The 17,572-nt window shown below is 41.6% G+C and overlaps 1 protein-coding gene across 7 annotated transcripts in view; it reads right to left on the minus strand.

The window, feature by feature from the left end:
* The window catches only part of LMO1 (LIM domain only 1), a 75,221-nt gene that overhangs the window by 18,502 nt on the left and 39,147 nt on the right, over positions 1-17,572 (minus strand). For 2 of the 7 annotated variants that reach the window (XM_005309611.4, XM_024101632.3), the window contains exons 2-3: positions 16,311-16,371; positions 1,082-1,295 (exon numbers count right to left, since the gene is read on the minus strand). In XM_005309611.4, coding sequence (XP_005309668.2) covers positions 1,082-1,287 — 206 coding nt within the window. In that variant the 5' untranslated portion in view covers positions 1,288-1,295; positions 16,311-16,371. Of the gene's footprint in view, positions 1-1,081; positions 1,296-4,086; positions 4,415-8,955; positions 9,117-14,603; positions 14,753-15,673; positions 16,372-17,572 lie in introns of those variants that run through there. The other 5 variants (XM_005309613.4, XM_005309612.5, XM_065592157.1 and 2 more) reach the window with 4 other exon arrangements.

Genomic DNA, 17,572 nt, shown 5'->3' on the forward strand with positions numbered 1-17,572 from the left:
GAAAGTGTCTCCACCACCACATGAGGAGAGTATATCTGTTTTTTTCACCCCTGAATACAGATCAGAAATGTTTATTGAACATTTCTGCCTTTTCTGCATTATTATTGACCAATACCATTGTCAGGATTCTTGTTGTTCCAAATATATTTTAAAAACTCCTTATTGTCCTTAACTCTGCTGGCCATAGATATCTCCTTGTGTCCCTTTGCTTCCCTTATCAGTTTTCTAGGATTCCTAACTTCTGATTGATAGTCATTACTATCAATGTCCCCTTTCTTTTATTTATTTTATATATTCTATATAGTGGACTTCACTTCTCCTCACTTTTGCACTAAGCCCCATTATTAGGGAAAGTACACTATAGCTATCATCTTATTAAGACTCATTTAAGCTTCCATATATACGTATTTACATATATCCATCCAAAAAAAGTCACAATTGTCCTTGCGTAACAGGCTTTATTCACTACAAATGCACATGGGTGAGGATAGCTCTACCTGGAGGAAGAGTCACTGCTGGTTACTATAAAATTTCCTGAGGAAATACTATTTAAAAAAAAACTGATCTCTTATTTTGATACACTGTTTTGCTTTGTTGTATCACCAAGGAGCCTCATTTGCTGTGGTGGTGGTGGTGGGGGCGGGGCTGACAGAAAACAGTTAAATGTCTATTTAAAAGCTGCCATTGAAAGGCAAGTGGGACAGACCCTCAGCAGTTGTGTATCCACATAGCACTGAAGTCGGAGGAACTATGCCAGTTTACACCAGATCATGATCTGGCCCTACATTTTAAAAATAAACATTCCTTTCTTTTGTAAGCTCGTAATTGAAAAAAATACCATAAAGCATGCCCTCCCCTCACTACCAAGTCTTACACATAAACAGTTCCATCAAGTATAATACAGCAAACAAAGGCATCCTTAAAAAGGAGAAAGCTATGGATCTTGTACTCAATTTAACTTCTAGTCAATGCTAAAAACTGTGCGTGTGGATATTTACACAGTACAAGTTTAGAAAAAATAAACAGCTGGCAGTGAACTGGGAGCTTATAGGAAGAACCCACAGAATATACCTGTATTTACCTCAGGTAATCTCTGCGGCAGAGAATGAGATTTGCTTTTGTGTAAAGAGTTGATCCAACCTCTCCAAGGCGGCAGTCACAGCAGGCACATTTTAGACAATCTTCATGCCAATATTTATCCAAGGCCTTCAGAAGGTAGCGGTCCTTGATCTTTCGGTTGCAGCCAGCACAGCCTTTCTGTTTCCCTTTTGGTTGTACAGATAACATCGGCACACCTACAAACAAAAACAAACCATTACAATTCATGAGACATTTACAGACAGACAAATATTTTAAGCAGAATTGCTTTCCCGCACTGTTGGTGACTTTCAGTGCTGCAGGTTTGGAGGAGATCATGTTCTAAACAGCTTTCGGCAGCAGTGATCAAAGGAACAGGTTTTATCTTGGGAGGGATGTTCACCTGCAAGGATGTGATAGTTGTTTCCCAAATGATAAACTGACCTGAGCACCAAGTTGTCAGTTTAAAATCCTTCAGCAAATAAATTGGTTGCAATTTCAACATTTTTCTTTTTCTTAATTAGCATTAACAGACAATTAACGAGACAGGAAAAGGCAATCATGAAGATTTTAATGGCACATATACCAAGGCCTTAATGCTGGTCTGGTGTTGAGTTGAGATTGGTAGAAGGGGAGGAAAGTGGGGGCAAAGAAAACTAAATTCCACCCTTGTAACTCTTTGCACCCTCCTCCCTCACAAAGACCCTGATGAAAACTAGCATCAGGCTGCTCTAACCTATGCTGCCCCAGGCCTCTGAGGGCAACTGAGAATAACCAGAGCACAATGATTCTTTAACAGTGCTGCTTACGTCAAGGGCTCTGCACTAGCACCTAGGAGGTATTTCCAGGTAACTGGCTAACCTGGGCTTTCCCTTTGCTTTGTGCCATTAGAGCAGGTACCAAAAACTCTGGGCCCCATTCAGATTCCGGACATCCCTGCCAGACAGCAGAGATGCGTGCAAGCATGTCAGGGAAATAGTTGGCACAGAGCAGGGGCTAGGTTCTCAATCAGGGAGTCTGGGGAGAAAGCAGTTCTTTGGCCACCAAATCCCTGGATGGTGATAGGACACCAAGAGCCTATCTGAGCCCCCAGGGCACCAAAGCCCCCAGGCCTGTTAGTACACTGACTCTCATGGGCTCCTCTTCCAACTTTCCAATAACCTGCTCCTCCCTGCCTCCAACTTCCCTACAGACCGCCTCTCCCTTCTGGGTACCCAGTCACCACAGGACTCCTGTTCTCTGAGCTCTGTGCCCAGAAGTCTTGGAGAGAAGCTGCTCGCCTGTTGCTTTGGAAGGAGTGAGCCTGTATCCTACCACCCCTCAGGTTCCTCACAGGGAAAGGGGAGAGATTTGCTCTGGAGCACAAGGGCAAAGGAAACAGACATGGTTTCATGGGGCTGAGTGGGCAAAAAAAGTGCACTCTGTAAGTGAACTAGATGGGGGAAGTGACTATATAAGGAGTCAGAATGCCATTTTACCTAGAGCTTCAAAGTGTCTATTGCTGGCTCCGCCCCATATCACACCCACATTGAAATGAGAGAGCTGGGCCTCCAGAACATGGCCGAATTGGCTTAGACAAAGTTGGGGAGATGAGAAGGTGGTGGTGCTGGCAACAGTGGGGGTGGGACAGGATCTGCTCTGGTGCAACATTTTAGAACACAGTTTTTATAGCAAGTTATAGATCCTAGGAAGCAGCAGCTTGATATTGGAATTATTAACAGCCCCTTAACCTGAGTGGCACTACTTAGCGCTGCTGTAATAAGTGACATTTGCTGCTTTCCTTAAAAGCCAGGGGGGCTTGAGGGTGACTAACGCTTGGCACATGTAGAACCCACCACTCTTACAGTAATAATTGCTCTGTCAGAGCTGCAAGTGGAGGACAACAGCACTTAAGACACTTCTGCACAAACAGTGCGCTATTGATCCATTTGTTATCAAAGTGGTCTCGGTACTGTGGAGACAGGTCAAGTAACATTCAAAAATTCTTAAGGCTAAAAGAGCCCTCCTGCTCTAGGCTGTCAGAGGCTCAAAATCCACTTGCTGAGAAATATCTTCCAACTTGAGACAGTGGCGACAACTATGTAATAGTAAGTGAAAATTTAAGCCTCAGCTCCACCACCACACACAAATCAACAATGCTACTCCGAAACACATGGTGCCATCAGGCTGCCCAAAAGTAGGAAAAAGATTTTTGAGCAAGCACAGAAGTGTTTTCTAAAGAAAACCCAGGAACAACCCCCCGCGAACCGCAAAAATTCAGAAGTGGAACCTATCTTAGAACGCAGGGGTAAAATTTGAGCAGCCATGATATTGCAAGACACGCTCACAAGAGACAGGAAAGGGACTCATGGGTTCTACACACTGTGCTTTTTACTTGGGCATTTAGGGAGCAAAGAGAAGGAGCTCCACTTTTCCAGCTGATCTCCCCCTCAGAATATTTCCCATCAAGAGATAATCACGTGCCAGCTCAAACCCCACACCAGCAGACTAACTCTACAGGCAAAGGATTGCAATACTTTGCCAGAATGGAGACCTTTGCATAGAAACAATAACTGGATGTAGAAGTAGGTTTCAGTAGCAACAGTAAACATTTTTTTACAACTTTCTGAGCTTACTGAAACCAAGCACCAGGCTTCCCCAAATGTAAGAATCATATTGAAAGACAGTATCTCTAGACACTGGAGAAGGGAAGAGAAAACAGCTCTCTATTCAGTAATACAACATTTTGGATTACAGGACTAAACTGGCTTGATATATGTAATCCAAGACTCTCCAAGGTCCTTAAAGAGGTGCAACACCACATAGTACTGGACGGGATTTGTTGACTAATCATGTACTTGGGTTCCGGGGTGGGCAAAGGGCTTTCCACTCCTTTGTATTAGCGCGGTTAGTCTGGCCACAAATTGTATAACTTCAGCCTTGCCTGTTAAAAATAACCATAATCTTATTTGTCATTCAAAAGTGGACAGAAACATTGATTTTTGCATAGCAAAACTGTGTTTCCAATACCTCATCTAGATACTCTTCAAATGGCTGCCTTAAAAACCTCCGATGTCAATGCTGCCGATCACTCGTGGATGGAAAGCAAGGAAGAAGACACAATCCAAGTTGCTAGTTGTCGACATTAGGAAAATCAAGTTTCGGGTGATCACAAGAGATTGCAATTCTGATGCAGGTGATCACAAATCATGTGCCAGCTGTTCAGCTGCCAAGTCGTGAAAGGGATCCAGAAAAACTGAACTCACAACATGTGTTTCGATCAATACTCTGGGATGCTGTAGGAAAAACCCTTGCTTGACAGCAGTTCTTTATCCCCTTCGGTCCTGGGTATGCTCGGCTTGTGACAAACATTAGCAATTTGAGTTCAAACCTTTATAGTTCTTCAAGATACTTAAAATATACTGCTAACATTATATATAAAGTTGCTGCTGCCATGTTAACAAGATTTTAAACAGGAGCTCTTTGTGTGTCAGTATCTAATTTTTTCATTCTCTGCCAGCCGCATATGCATTTACTGTACATATATCAGGGCTCAAAAATAGCTAGTAGGTGCCTACATGTTGTACTGGTACTTCTCTGAAGCTACCATCTCTAAGGGTATGTCTGCATAGTATTTTGGAGCAAACCTCTCAGACTGGGTCACCAAATGGGGTTTGCATTAGAGCTCTAAAAATAGCAGGACCAACAGCACTTTGAAGTTGTGACTTGGACTTCACAGTATGGGCTCTGAAACTTAAGCTGAACGCCTGGAACAGCAGCTCTGAGAGGCGTGAACTGCCCCATTCATCTCAACAGAGGGTTAAATCATCATCCCTGGCCATCTGAGTTAAGTGTCTACTATTTCATTCTTCACGTAAGGCCAGGTCTATAGATATGGTGCTACAGAGGCACATCTGCAGCACGTTTGGTGAAGATGCTCTAGGCCAACGGGAGAGAGCTCTCCCGTCGGCAGAAAACCCTGCCTTCACGAGCAATGGAAGCTACGTTGGCGGGAGAAGCTGTGCACACAAGTGCTTATGCCAGTGTAATTTTTGTCGCTCAGGGGTGTGACTATTCCTTCACAGTCCTGAGCGTCTTAAGTTTTGCTGACATAGGCTGTAGTGCAGACCTGGAGGGGGAAGCCAAAAAACACACAATCATATTTTGAATATTTCCACAATCTACTGTGAGCAGCTTCTCATTCTGGATATTCACAGGGGTGGAGCTTGTTTTGTGTGCAGAGTTTGGAAGAACGCACTACCACTTCCTCCCCCCCCCCCCCCAGTCTGCTTCCTGAGCCATACAATCTATATAAGACTGTTTCATATTTGGACAAATTTCATGGGTAAGGCTCGGTTTTCAATTTTTCAATACAACATGAATAAAGGAGGAGTTTAACTTACCCAAGCTCATACAGAAAGTGCAAGAAAGAAACGCTGTACATCGTAGAACAAAATCAACTCAATTTGGAGTAGTCTGCCTCACCTGTAGTAGCCTCTACTCCCCTACAAAACGTTATTGTTCTTGTAGTTATTAACTTTATACTACAAGAAATCTATGCATATCCACCCAAGTTTAAAACATCAGTGGAAATCTAGCAGGCATCGAAAAATACCAAACCCCAGGTTATGTTCCTCTGGTGGTTTGCTTTATCAACACACACACTTTCATTCATAAATATGCTGTTGAAACAGCTCAGCAACTTACAGATCTCCTTCCCCATCCCTACATGGAACCACATGTCATTCGTGAGATCTTAAACAAGTCTGGAGATCCTGCATCAGACCCATCCCAGGAACAGTAGATGCCTCTGGTTTCAAGGTTTAAACATTAAGTTTAATTGACTCTTTCTCCAAACAGAAAACAGTTATATAGGTGGGGTTTTCTAAAGCACCTCAGTGACTTAGGAGTACAAGACTTTCTTGGAAAAAAGAAAAAAAAATGACATTTGCCTTCACTCAAAAAGTTGGGCTCCTAATAACTGCGGTAAGCTCAGGACATCTGCTGAGGCTGTGAGGGATGGAGGGAAAATCCAGTTTCCTTTCTTAAAACATTTCAGAAAGTTAGTTTAATCAATACAGGAGGGAAACTTCCCTTAATAAAAGTTAAGCAGGGCTTGAACTAAATTGTAAGGGGGTCACTAGTAGTCTGTTAAGGATGATTAGTGAACCACAGTACCGTTTCTTGTCCCATATGTGGCCTGTAGGCAGAGGACTCTCTCAAATCTCTACAGTCTCCATTCTGTGCACACAATTGTCTTAGGAGAGGCAGGCTCATGTGAACAGGAGGAGAGCAACACTTTCCAATTTTCTGCTAATAACTAGCAGAAAAGCAGTGAAGATCTTTTTTAGAAGGAAAGAAATGCCACACACTTGGTCAGTTTTCAGCAGGGGGTTTTCTAATGAAAAAAGCCAGCATTTCAGAGATCATATGATGTTCAAAGCTGCTATTCCCACTCAGATAATAACGAGCAAGGTCAACCTGTGCTGGTCAGGTTCAGCGTTTTGAAATTACATTTTGGTCTAGAAGGCTCCCCACCCCCAACACCCTAACCAATCTGGATGGAGCACAAATGGAACTATACAAAGTTTTGACTGCAATTAGCTGGCACATTGACATGGCAGGTGAGGTGTGAAACAAATTTCAAAACTGCCAAAGTTTATCAGCCTGGATTCACAGGGTACTTGTCATTTCATTCCAAACAACGAGTGAGCAGAGTCTCCAAAGCATTGTAACTTTACAGCCTGAGCCCTGCAGGGAAATCTCAGAAGACAGGGCCGGTATAACACCAAACTCCACTCTCCTCCCCCCCCGAAAAACAAACATGGCTGAATAATGCCAGCCAGCCAGTATTCAGAGCCTCAAATTTTTATTAGTAAGTCACTTCCTTACCTTAACATCATGAAACACCACTGGGGTATTATTTATTTTCTAGTACTTATCTAGAGGTATGTCTACACTACCCACATTAGAGCACGGCCCTGGCAGCACTGGAACGTGGGCAGCATAGACATACTTTATCGCCGCGGGGAGGGCTCTCCCGGTGATAAAAAAACCCACCCCTAATGAGCGGTGGTAGCTTTTATCACCGGGAGCGTGGCTCCCAGAAATAAAGCGCTGTCTATACTGGTGCTTTTCAGTGCTAAAACTTTTGTCACTCTGGGGGGGTGTTTTTTCACACCCCGGAACGACAGAAGTTTTAGCACTGAAAGTGGCAGTGTCAACACAGCCTAAGGCTCTAAAGCAAGAAATACAGTTCATTTGGACTGGCGAAATGTGGTGTTGAAATGGGTGCTAACGAAAAAACCCAAACAGATACTCCTGAGGGCATTCTGCGCCAAAAATTTAAAAATTCAGTACCAAAAAATTTAAAATTCTGCATACAATATTTTAAAATTCTGCAAATTTTATTTGTTAACTAAATGTGGAGGCTCCAGCATGACATTGGGGAGCACACGCCACGGGCTGCCCAGAAGTGGGAGATCACTGTGCAATCATATCCCCCCAGTGAGGCTACATGAAACCCTGATACAGCGCAAGTACTGGGTCTGCCCCCAGAAACACCCCACGTATACCAGGCAGGCTCAGCAAGGAAGGATCCAAGTGTGGAGGGGCTTAGTGTAGGGGATCCAGGTGTGGGTTGAGAGGGTTCTGTGTGGGGCAATCTGGGTGCGGGTGACTCAGTGGGGGATCCAGGGAGGAGGGGGGAATCTGGATGCACAGGGGCTTGTTGGGGGGTTCTGGGTGCAACTGTAATGGGACTCTGCAGGGAGGGTCCAGGTGAAGGTGGTTGGTGCTAAGCAGGGGGTGTGTGGGTGGGGGGCTCAGTGAGGGGTCCAGATGCTGAGGGAAATGGGGCTCAGTGGGGTGGGGATCCAGATGCAGATGTTTGGGGCTTGTGGGGTGGGGATCTGGATGTGGGTGGCTCATCGGGGTGGTTCACTAACAGCTGAACCACCAACCAGGTCTTCCCAAGTCCTATTCCCCACCCCACAGTGATTTACCTCTCTTCTGGCTGCGCTGGGCACCCAAAACATACTGCTGGGGAGGGTTGCATGACTGCTCTTGTGGCTTCCCTTTGCTTCCCCATCAGAAAGTCATTTTTCTGAGGGGAAGCAAAGAAATCTGCAGGGGATAGAAATTCTGCACATGTGCAGTGGCACAGAATGCCCCCAAGAGTTAACAGACCACCTCAGGCACAGTCCCACGCGCACTGGTCAAGCTAACGTTATAAAGTAGCATAAATCTGTAGAGCTGGGAAAAGTAACATGCCGATGCTTACCTGTTTAAATACATAATCAAGATGTATTAAAAAGGAATTTTGATAGAGTACTAAATTTTGCAAATGATATCAAATTCCATTCTCTCTCCCCCCCCTGCACTCCCATTGCTCACCATCCATGGTACCTTTTCTTAGAAACAGTAGATGAAGACTTTCTATTTTTGGCAACCTATATTCCCTTCCTTGCCCTTTACAACTTAATAGACTTGCTGCTGGTAAATACAAAATAAAAGCTATACTTAGCGCTCACAGCTCCAACACACATTAAAAAAAATTATAGACACCACCCTCTGGTCATACTGAAATTTACGACAGTGTCTAAAGAGGATGTTATTGTACAGGGTAAGCTAAACTTTACCTCTACTCCAGGGCTGACAAATGGGCTTTAATCAGCCTATATCTTCTCTGTCAAGGGTCTTTCAAGAAAATTATTCAGCGGGGTTATACCACAAGTATCAACTAAATACACCCCAAACATTTCTAAATCATTTTCCAGATATTTTATTCATGTGGCAATTTGTAACTATACCTCTACGGGCACCGCTTGTATATCTTCATTTTCAAGAGACTGGAAAACTTTTATAAAAGGTGGGCCACACATTTAAATAAATGGTTACCTGAAAGGGTGCTGTGATGTACGTCTCTACAGTGCTCTGTTCTGCAAGAGGGCTCCTGGTCCTGTCTGAAAGCATGGAAGTTCACCACCTAATTTCTTTAATGCAACTCTAAAGGTTAATTGGTCTGAAAGAGTAATGTGGACTGCTGGCTAATGATATATGCCTCAAGGCTTCCTGGCTTTCTTGTGTTTTATACAATCAAGTCCAGAGCATAATACGCAGCTGAGATCACCGTGACTTTTCGAGCCCTCCCCTCCTTCCCCCAACAGCCCTCAAACCTACCAATACATCTAAAATGCTTCATATTAAAGCAGCAGTAGCTGAAGGCAGTTCTGTTCCACCTGCATTTCATGCCTTGTTAGAGGGGGCTCAGTTAAGAGCAGCAACTGCACTTCTCATTACCACTGCAAAGAACTAAAAACAACCCTAATGAGGAAAGTGTGTGAGCCTACAGTATGGGCTGGGAGGAGGGAAGTCCTCCCACATTCCCTAAGGAATCTGGCCAAAATCTTCAATTTGCCATTTATGACAGCTAATTAGTTATTCTATTCAAAATCTTTGCTTTAAATAAAAGAACTAATTATACACAAAGGTCACTCCCCCACCTCCTGTGAAGCACACATAATTGGCTTATTTCCCCAACATTGTGTGTATGTTTTACACAATGCTTTCAGGCAGATGGCTTTAACTCTTTCCTTCAGCAACTTCTTTTTAAACTTTTCCACAGATTAGCGCTTTTACCATCATAATAACTTCTCAACAACAACAGACTGGGTAACCTCCCTCCCCTCCCCCAAAACATAGTAGCAGACTGCCACTCTGCAGGGCAAGGACTACATCTCCATATAGGTTTGTACAACACCTAGCACACAGGCATCTGGGGACCACTGTGATAATGTTTTGTTCAGCCATGAACTATTGCTTAAATGGCTGCTCGGTGCTTCCAAACATAATTAACCAACATGCTTCAGGTTGGAAACCAGAGGCTACAATTCTTCTCAGTGCATATGCTACATTAATTGCAAAAACAAATATAAGAAGGGGGTAGATGGAACATTGAATTCCTAAAGTAATAAGGGCTTAAAGCAATTTGTGCTTAGAGATCGCACTTTGGCAAGTTGGGAGATACACAGGCAATTTAACCTGGTATTTCAGAGTACTTAAAGAAATCTTATTTCCAACATCTAATAGCTTAATTTAAAAAACTGACCTTCCAGTAACAAACTAGCATTTGGCTGCAAAAGACAAAATGGCAACTGAAGAGTAAAGTAATCTTATTAACTTTTGTCAACACAGTAAATAAGCAGCACTCTTGTGGTGTCTTTCATCAGAGGATCTGACATCATTTCTAAGCTCCATAGTCTCAACATCAACATAAGCAGAGCTGGGCAAGAAGAGGATTTAGAGAATTTTCAGTCTTATTTTTAAAACAAAAACACTTTGACTGTGCTCGTACTACTACTGTGTTTTTCTTCTGTGAATATTCTAGCAAACTTGTTTGCTAAACAGGAAACTATCAAGCCAAACAGTACATTTTCAGTATTTGCAACCTTGAATATTTGCTTCAGAACCTGATTTAATGAGTTAGGGCATCCAATGAATGAGCTGAACATTACCATGTGATGCATGTACAACCAAAATATTCAATATATGCACCAAACTGCTTATGAACGAGCTATAGACCAAGTCATATTCATCAAAATTATTCAATGAATAATTTCAAAAATGAATGTATTACAGAAAACCCATGATCATTTCACAATTCTAGTGTTGTGCTGTGATATGCAGTGGGTGATTTCAGTATGGCTTTGGGAATTCATATGGTGGCATTCTTTCCTCTGAGTCATTATTGAACAAATTCCTCAAGTATAATAAGGAACACTGTTGTTGCAGGGGACAGTTTCTAAGAAGAGATGTAAAACTGAGGTTCAGAACAATTCATAGTTAGATATCCCAAGGTTTGCTGTGTGTGTGTGTGTGTGTGTGTGTGTGTGTGTGTGTGTGTGTGTGTGTGTGTGTGTTGCACTCAGAACCCCCCAACAAGCCCCTGTGCATCCAGATCCCCACCCCCCTCCCCCCGGATCCCCGACTGAGCCACCCAGACACAGATATCCAAAGTCACTCCTCTTCATTTCTTATCCAAGAACTGCATACAGATGGACCTAAACCACAAAATTTGGATTAAGGCTCAGAATCCAAACTCCCTTCCTTTGGGGTGTTCAGATGCCTAGTTTAGGCCAATCTCCATTACATACTAGTGCATACAAGTGAACAACTTGTGGTTGGTTGGTTGGGTGTGGGTGTAAAATAAAAACACGCCAGGCACTAGATGGAATCCACAATGGTGAAGGTTGCAAAACAGCTTCCATACGTAACATTTTTATATGCTCATAAAAATATTCTAGTTGTGGACTTAAGTTTTCCAGGTTTTGCATCTTTCCAAAGACACAGAGTATCTACAGATTTTGTTGGGGTTTGGGGGGGGGGGCGGGGTTTGAGCATGTTCACAAAATCCATGCAACAGTTCTGAATTCTGGGAGAATTAACTAAAACCACATTTCTCACCTCCTGTCTCCCCAGTGTCAGAATATTCGAATCTCTTAAAGACACCGCTAAAGCAAAATCAGTTGAGTTGAAATTTGGCATGGGCTGCCATTTTAAGAGGATTATTAGTACCTTTGTTTAGTTGTTTGGGGACAGGGAAAGTAGAAATAAATAAAGTTACAAGTGAAAGAACAACCTAAAGCACCTTAGTAGAGACATGAGAAACTCGCTGGTGGGAAAATATTGCAGATTCAGTCATTTCACATTTGGCTGGAATTCTTTCCATATTCTACAAATTTTTAAGTTACCATTAAAACAAAATTAAGTTCTTTGGTTCTCCTATGCAGAACATTTAACTACCAAAGCAAATAGAAAAACAGATCCGCCTCCAGGACAAATGGCAACAAAGGTGAGAACTCACCCTTCACTTAGGGTAACTAAACTACCAATATTGCAACAAAGCCAACTTCTTTCCTCTTTATTTTTAAAAAGAAAAGAAATTAAATGTAAAAACCTTAATTTAAGTCTATAGAATTAAAATCCCCCCCAAAACTGGGGGAATAAAAGTTGAAGTCAACTCTAAATGCACAAGTAATACTTTGTTATTATTATTATTATTAATATCCTAATTTTCTGTTAAGTGTCTGGCTGAATATATTACTGTTTAGATTGCAAGAAGTACACATATTAAAAAAGGATACAGAACAGGTCTGAACTCAGTTTTAACAGTGAGTCTATACCACTGCTTTAATGTAGGTTCTTTTATTTATTTATTTTAAATTAGTGAGTACTTTCAGGTGAACAGAGCTGTATCATTGTAAGATCATCATTTCTTTTTCCTTTTTGCAGACATACACATTGTCAGCTTAAGCTTTCGGCAACCTTAATAGAATTTCAGTGCCCACTGCCAAATGGCCATTTGATGTTCTGCTCTGTGTACACAGATGAAGCAATCTGTCACAAACCCTAATTCAGGCAATAATAACTCTCTAATCCAAAGCTTTCACAGGCCTACAGAAGTTTCTCAAGAATTTTGGAGACAATACAAATTTGTGCACTACCACAAAAGAATCCGAAACCAACCAAAGCCTAATGAAATATGGATATATGCTTTTCAAATGTTTTTAAAGGGAATAATATTGAAGCCAGAGGCAATATTTGAAGCCATCAATAGCTAGAAAGTCATTGAAAAAAAAAAAAAGCCACATCAAAAGCTACAGCCATCACAGGTCATCACAATATGTAAGTAGGAAGACCCCCAAAAAGCTTACAACAGATTCACACTCTGAAATACACCCCCTGCACAGAATTAGTGCATTTCACAGTCAACTCTTCACCTTTACCTCCAAGGATCTAATTGCATTTCCCCTGGGTTTTTCAAAAGATGAGCAAGAATCCACTTTTAAAGAGTGCAGACAGAGTCTTTCCACTTAATTCAATCCATGTAACAGATACAATTGCTATTGACCTTCTAGTGTCATGAAACATACCTCTCTAATGATTCATAAAGATGCAGTTATCCTGAAAAACCTAGTCTTTTTACCTTCCCAAGCAACTACCAGACAAGCCTATTTGCTATCAAAAGTTGGAAGGGGGCTGGGGGGAGCCATTTCCTCCTCCTTTGTTGAAAGAAGAAAAAAAAAAAAGCCAACCCACTTCTTTGCAGCAATAAGTACAAACCATTTGCATGCTTAACTGTCAGACCATGCACTTTCCATTAAAGAGATAGCATCCCCTTTCATAAGTCCATTTGGGATCCATTTTAGCGTTATCTAAAAATCAAATCTACATGGTAATCCTTTTAATGTACTCTTGACTTTTAAAAACAGCTTTATGTTCCTTCAGGAAATGTTTTAAGCCATTACTCAGTAATTACTATTCACCCATGAAAACACTGATCTTTTACAATATATAATCAGTTTGCTGACTTAAAAATAAAGCAGGCTGGAATTCTGTCTCATGAAAGTAGTGGCAGAAAACCAAGGTTACCAAAGGTAAAAAAATTTCTGCCTAGCTAATATTCCAGAATGACACATTGCTCTAGTGTATATAGAAGTTTGTGTCCCCGGGACTCCCTCAAATTTGTTTCAAGTCTCCAGATGAAGATAGTCAGGAGACAGTTGTATGTACAGTGGTCACCATTAAAAAAATGTAAAGAATTACCAACAGATAACAGTTACCAATTTTTCCTCAGTTTAAGAGGGGAAACTGTGGTATCTCCGATAGAACTATGCTTTCACTGTTCGCAAGTGCTACATTTTTAAACTGACAAGATGGGTGAGGTACCACCTTTTGTTGGACCAACTTCTACTGGTGAGAATAGCAAGCTTTCAAGCTTAAACAGAGAAGAACTCTTCCATCGACCTAGCTACCACTGTTCAGGGAGAAGCAGAGGTAGCAGACCACCTACATCAATGGAAAACCCCTTTATTAACATAGGAAAACTCTACACTACAGCACTGCAATGGCATGGCCACACGTTGCAGCTGTGCCTCTGTAGAGCTCATAGCGTAGACACTCCTGAGGAAACCTACGGGGCAACCGAGAAGATAAAACTACTTGTTTGTGTACACACATGCTTAAGAAACCAATTTGTTAGTGTGTAGGTCAGAGTAAAGAAGGAAAGAATTCTATATTTGGGGGGAGGGGGGAGTTTAGTAAGCAGTGAGAACATTTTGCTGTAATGAGCCTTGAGCTACAATCAACAATCCTGAAGCAACACTGGACCTGCGAAACACATACCAGACCCAAAGTAAAGGATTATACTGAAAAGGCCTCCTTACCACCACAACTTTGAAATAGCACCCCAATTCCCAAGAAAGTTCCCCAATGCTCCTGCCCTGTGGAAAGTTTAGCATGGTTTCCTTTGCTGTAACCTTCTGATATTAATTAGAAGGCAGAATGTATTTTTTCAAATGTACTAGCTCAGAGTTATGGGTTTGATGCAGGAAGTGTTTGGTGAAATTCTACAGCCAGCATTATGCAGGAGGTCAGACTGGATGATCATAATGCTCCCTGATGCCTTCAAAATCTATTAGTATCTGAATGTAGTGGAGGATGGGCAGAAAAAACATGTGCCAGGTCGCAGCACTGCTTCCACTCACCTGTTTACTCTCCTGATCTGGTCCTGTCTTTACTTAGGCAGGCCCGTGACCCAACCCACAACAATTTCCATGCAGCCTTAACCAGTTGAAGTCTTCTCTGAGGATGGTGGCTGAGAAAACTGACATTAGCATGGGCCACTACCCTTCCCCTTTAATGCACAGGAAAAGCTTGTTAATATCTGTTAGACCTGGAATTAGCCAGTAACTAGTCATATAGCATAGATCAGAGTGGTTTTTTTAATCCATTTTTATTTATATTGCTAAATCAGGGCTTAGCAATACACAATTGGCCCTTTATGCTATAAGTCTAACATGTAAACACCTTGAAAAGGAGCGACAAAAATTAGTAACTATCAGAGTAATTCGTTGGTGCCAACTTTCTTTACATTCCTTCAATACCACCTTTTTTTTTTTTTAGGGTAAATCATGCGTGGCTTTAACTCGAGTGCTACACAGACAAAGGGCAACAAAGTGGCGGGGGGGAACTGCAAGACATTTTTTGTGCATTGCACAAAAAGTTTGAAAATACTTATGTGGCAATGTGCTCAATATTCCAGAATGGAACGAACACTCAGGGTCTGGGACAAACTATTCTGACATTTAGTTTACTGCACCCACGAAAGCACAAAAATAGAGTGCAAATACAGTCTATTCTACTATATACAGCATTTACTAGTACCACGGTACTCAGAATATGAGGAGACAGGATCACATGAGACTCTCCTCATTTTACGGCTGACCACTGGGCTGCATTCAAGCTGATCCCAAGGGAACCATTTTCATTAACCTATAATACCTTTCTAATCCTATTCCTTGGACCTCAGACCACCACCAGCACAAAAACATACGACTTGCTGCCTACACACTGGATGTAGTTCACCATTACAAATGCTCTATACAGCAACAGATCCTCTTTAAGAGGAAGTCTGCTCTGAAGACCAGTTACTTATGCTCCATTTAATTCTCACTGACACAATAAAAAAAGTAAGTGTAAAACTAGCAGGGTTTTTTTTTCTTTTTTTTTAATTATTAATTAATTATTATTATTATTAAAAGAGATGAGCACAAACCAAAAACCCAGATCTGAAAGCCTCTGAAATTTGGGATGTTCTGGAACTTGGATTGAGTCCACATCAATTTGTGCTTAATGGCTCTTCTGTTTATTGCAGTGGTTCAGTGGATTCCCAAACATGCTTCAAATGGGTAGTAAACGTCGAGCTTCACCTCCAAACTTTTGACAACGCAGGACAAGAAATTCCAATTAGTGTACTTTACCTTCCTTCCATTTCGACAGTCAAGTCCCAACTGCTTGATGTAGTCTGTGTTTTGAGTGGACACCTCATCGTAAAATTCCTGACCGCTGAAAAGAACTACTCTCACCTTACTAATGAAATAGAAAGCCTTAAGTGCCCTGCAATCTCTTTAGAAAAGTTTGAATCTTCAGATGAGTTTCAATTTCACAGCATCAGGGAATTGTGTGCCAATGCATTGAACCAGAACAGTAGTGTCTAGCAGGAGTTAGATACACATTGCTAACATCAGGGTTATTTTAGATTAGAGTTTTTCCAAATCAATTTTGGATTCAAACTTGTAAATGCACTCTCCAGAACACAGGGAAAGAATTTGCTCTCAGTGGATATTTTCATGGCTAATTTTCTACTGCTTGGGTGCAACTCACACTTCTCTAAGGAAAAGGATACAACTAACCTTTGTTACTGAAGTACCGAAGCTGGATCACATGGGGAAAATTATGCAGACACCAACAATCCTAAAAAGGAACAATATACTTAAGGCATTACTTATAAAAGTTACATACAAAAATGTACCGCAGAGATTCACTGGAAGCTTGTTTAACTCCGGGGTTTTCAAACTGGAGGTCGGGACCCCTCAGGGGGTCGTGAGGTTATTACATGGGGGGTTGTGAGCTGTCAGCCTCCACCCCAAACCCCGCTTTGCCTCCACATTTATAATGGTGTTAAATATATTTAAAAAGTGTTTTTAGTTGGGGGGGGGGTCGTACTCAGAGGCTTGCTATGTGAAAGGGGTCACCAGTACAAAAGTTTGAAAAATCACGGTTTTAACTGAACTTTTAAGCTGCCAAGACACTTAGGTCCAGACCCAGCCATCTTTACACTTGTACAATAGTACTTTACTGCACAAGAAGTTCCATTTTTACTCATGGAGCAAGGTACTATTCAGCGTGGTCAAAGGTGGTGTAATGTGACCCCAAGGAAAGTAATCATGTTGTAGTGTTAGAGGGTGAGCAAAATGGGTAAATTTTGGCCTTTGGAAGATCACCTGGAAGACTAAAAAAAATTTAAAAAATTACAAGAGTTCTATGAAGTCCAACTAAAAAACTTCTTGTGACGAGGCAAAACAATTAGCAAGACACATATGGGAAAGTTAATGTCAAAGTTCAAACCAAAAGCAATTAAGATGGGTAAGAGGGCTCCACAACTTGACACAGGTTTCCTTTGTATTCAGAACTTTTCACTAGCATTAAGCATCTTAACTTGCGTATAAAGACATTATAATTAAAACCTGTCAAGCTTAAATCAGTCATTTATAACAAGTACCCCAGAAAGCTTTTAAACCAGACTAAATGTCTCTATTAAAATGGAAGAAGTATCAGAGACATTCAGTTACAATAGTTTTTTCCTAACTAGATAGTTTGAGAGATTAGACTGGTTTAAAAATCAAAAAGTTCTATGGAAGTCTGAAGCCACTTAAGGGGGGGGGGAGGGAGGTGGAGAAGTATGGCAATTAGAAAAACCTTTTAAAAACATTAAACAACCCACAATTCTTTGTATGAACTTGAGCACTTCAGAAAGCCTATAAAAAGGCCCAATTTCCCTTCAGAATTATGAGTACATCAGGGAGTGCTCTACTATGCTCCCTAGAGATTGACATAATTCCCCCTATCTGCCACTAGAAGCCGGACAGTTACTCTAACAGGCAGCTAGCAAGCT

Source organism: Chrysemys picta, chromosome 4, assembly GCF_011386835.1.
Source record: "Chrysemys picta bellii isolate R12L10 chromosome 4, ASM1138683v2, whole genome shotgun sequence".
Lineage (NCBI taxonomy): Eukaryota > Metazoa > Chordata > Testudines > Emydidae > Chrysemys > Chrysemys picta.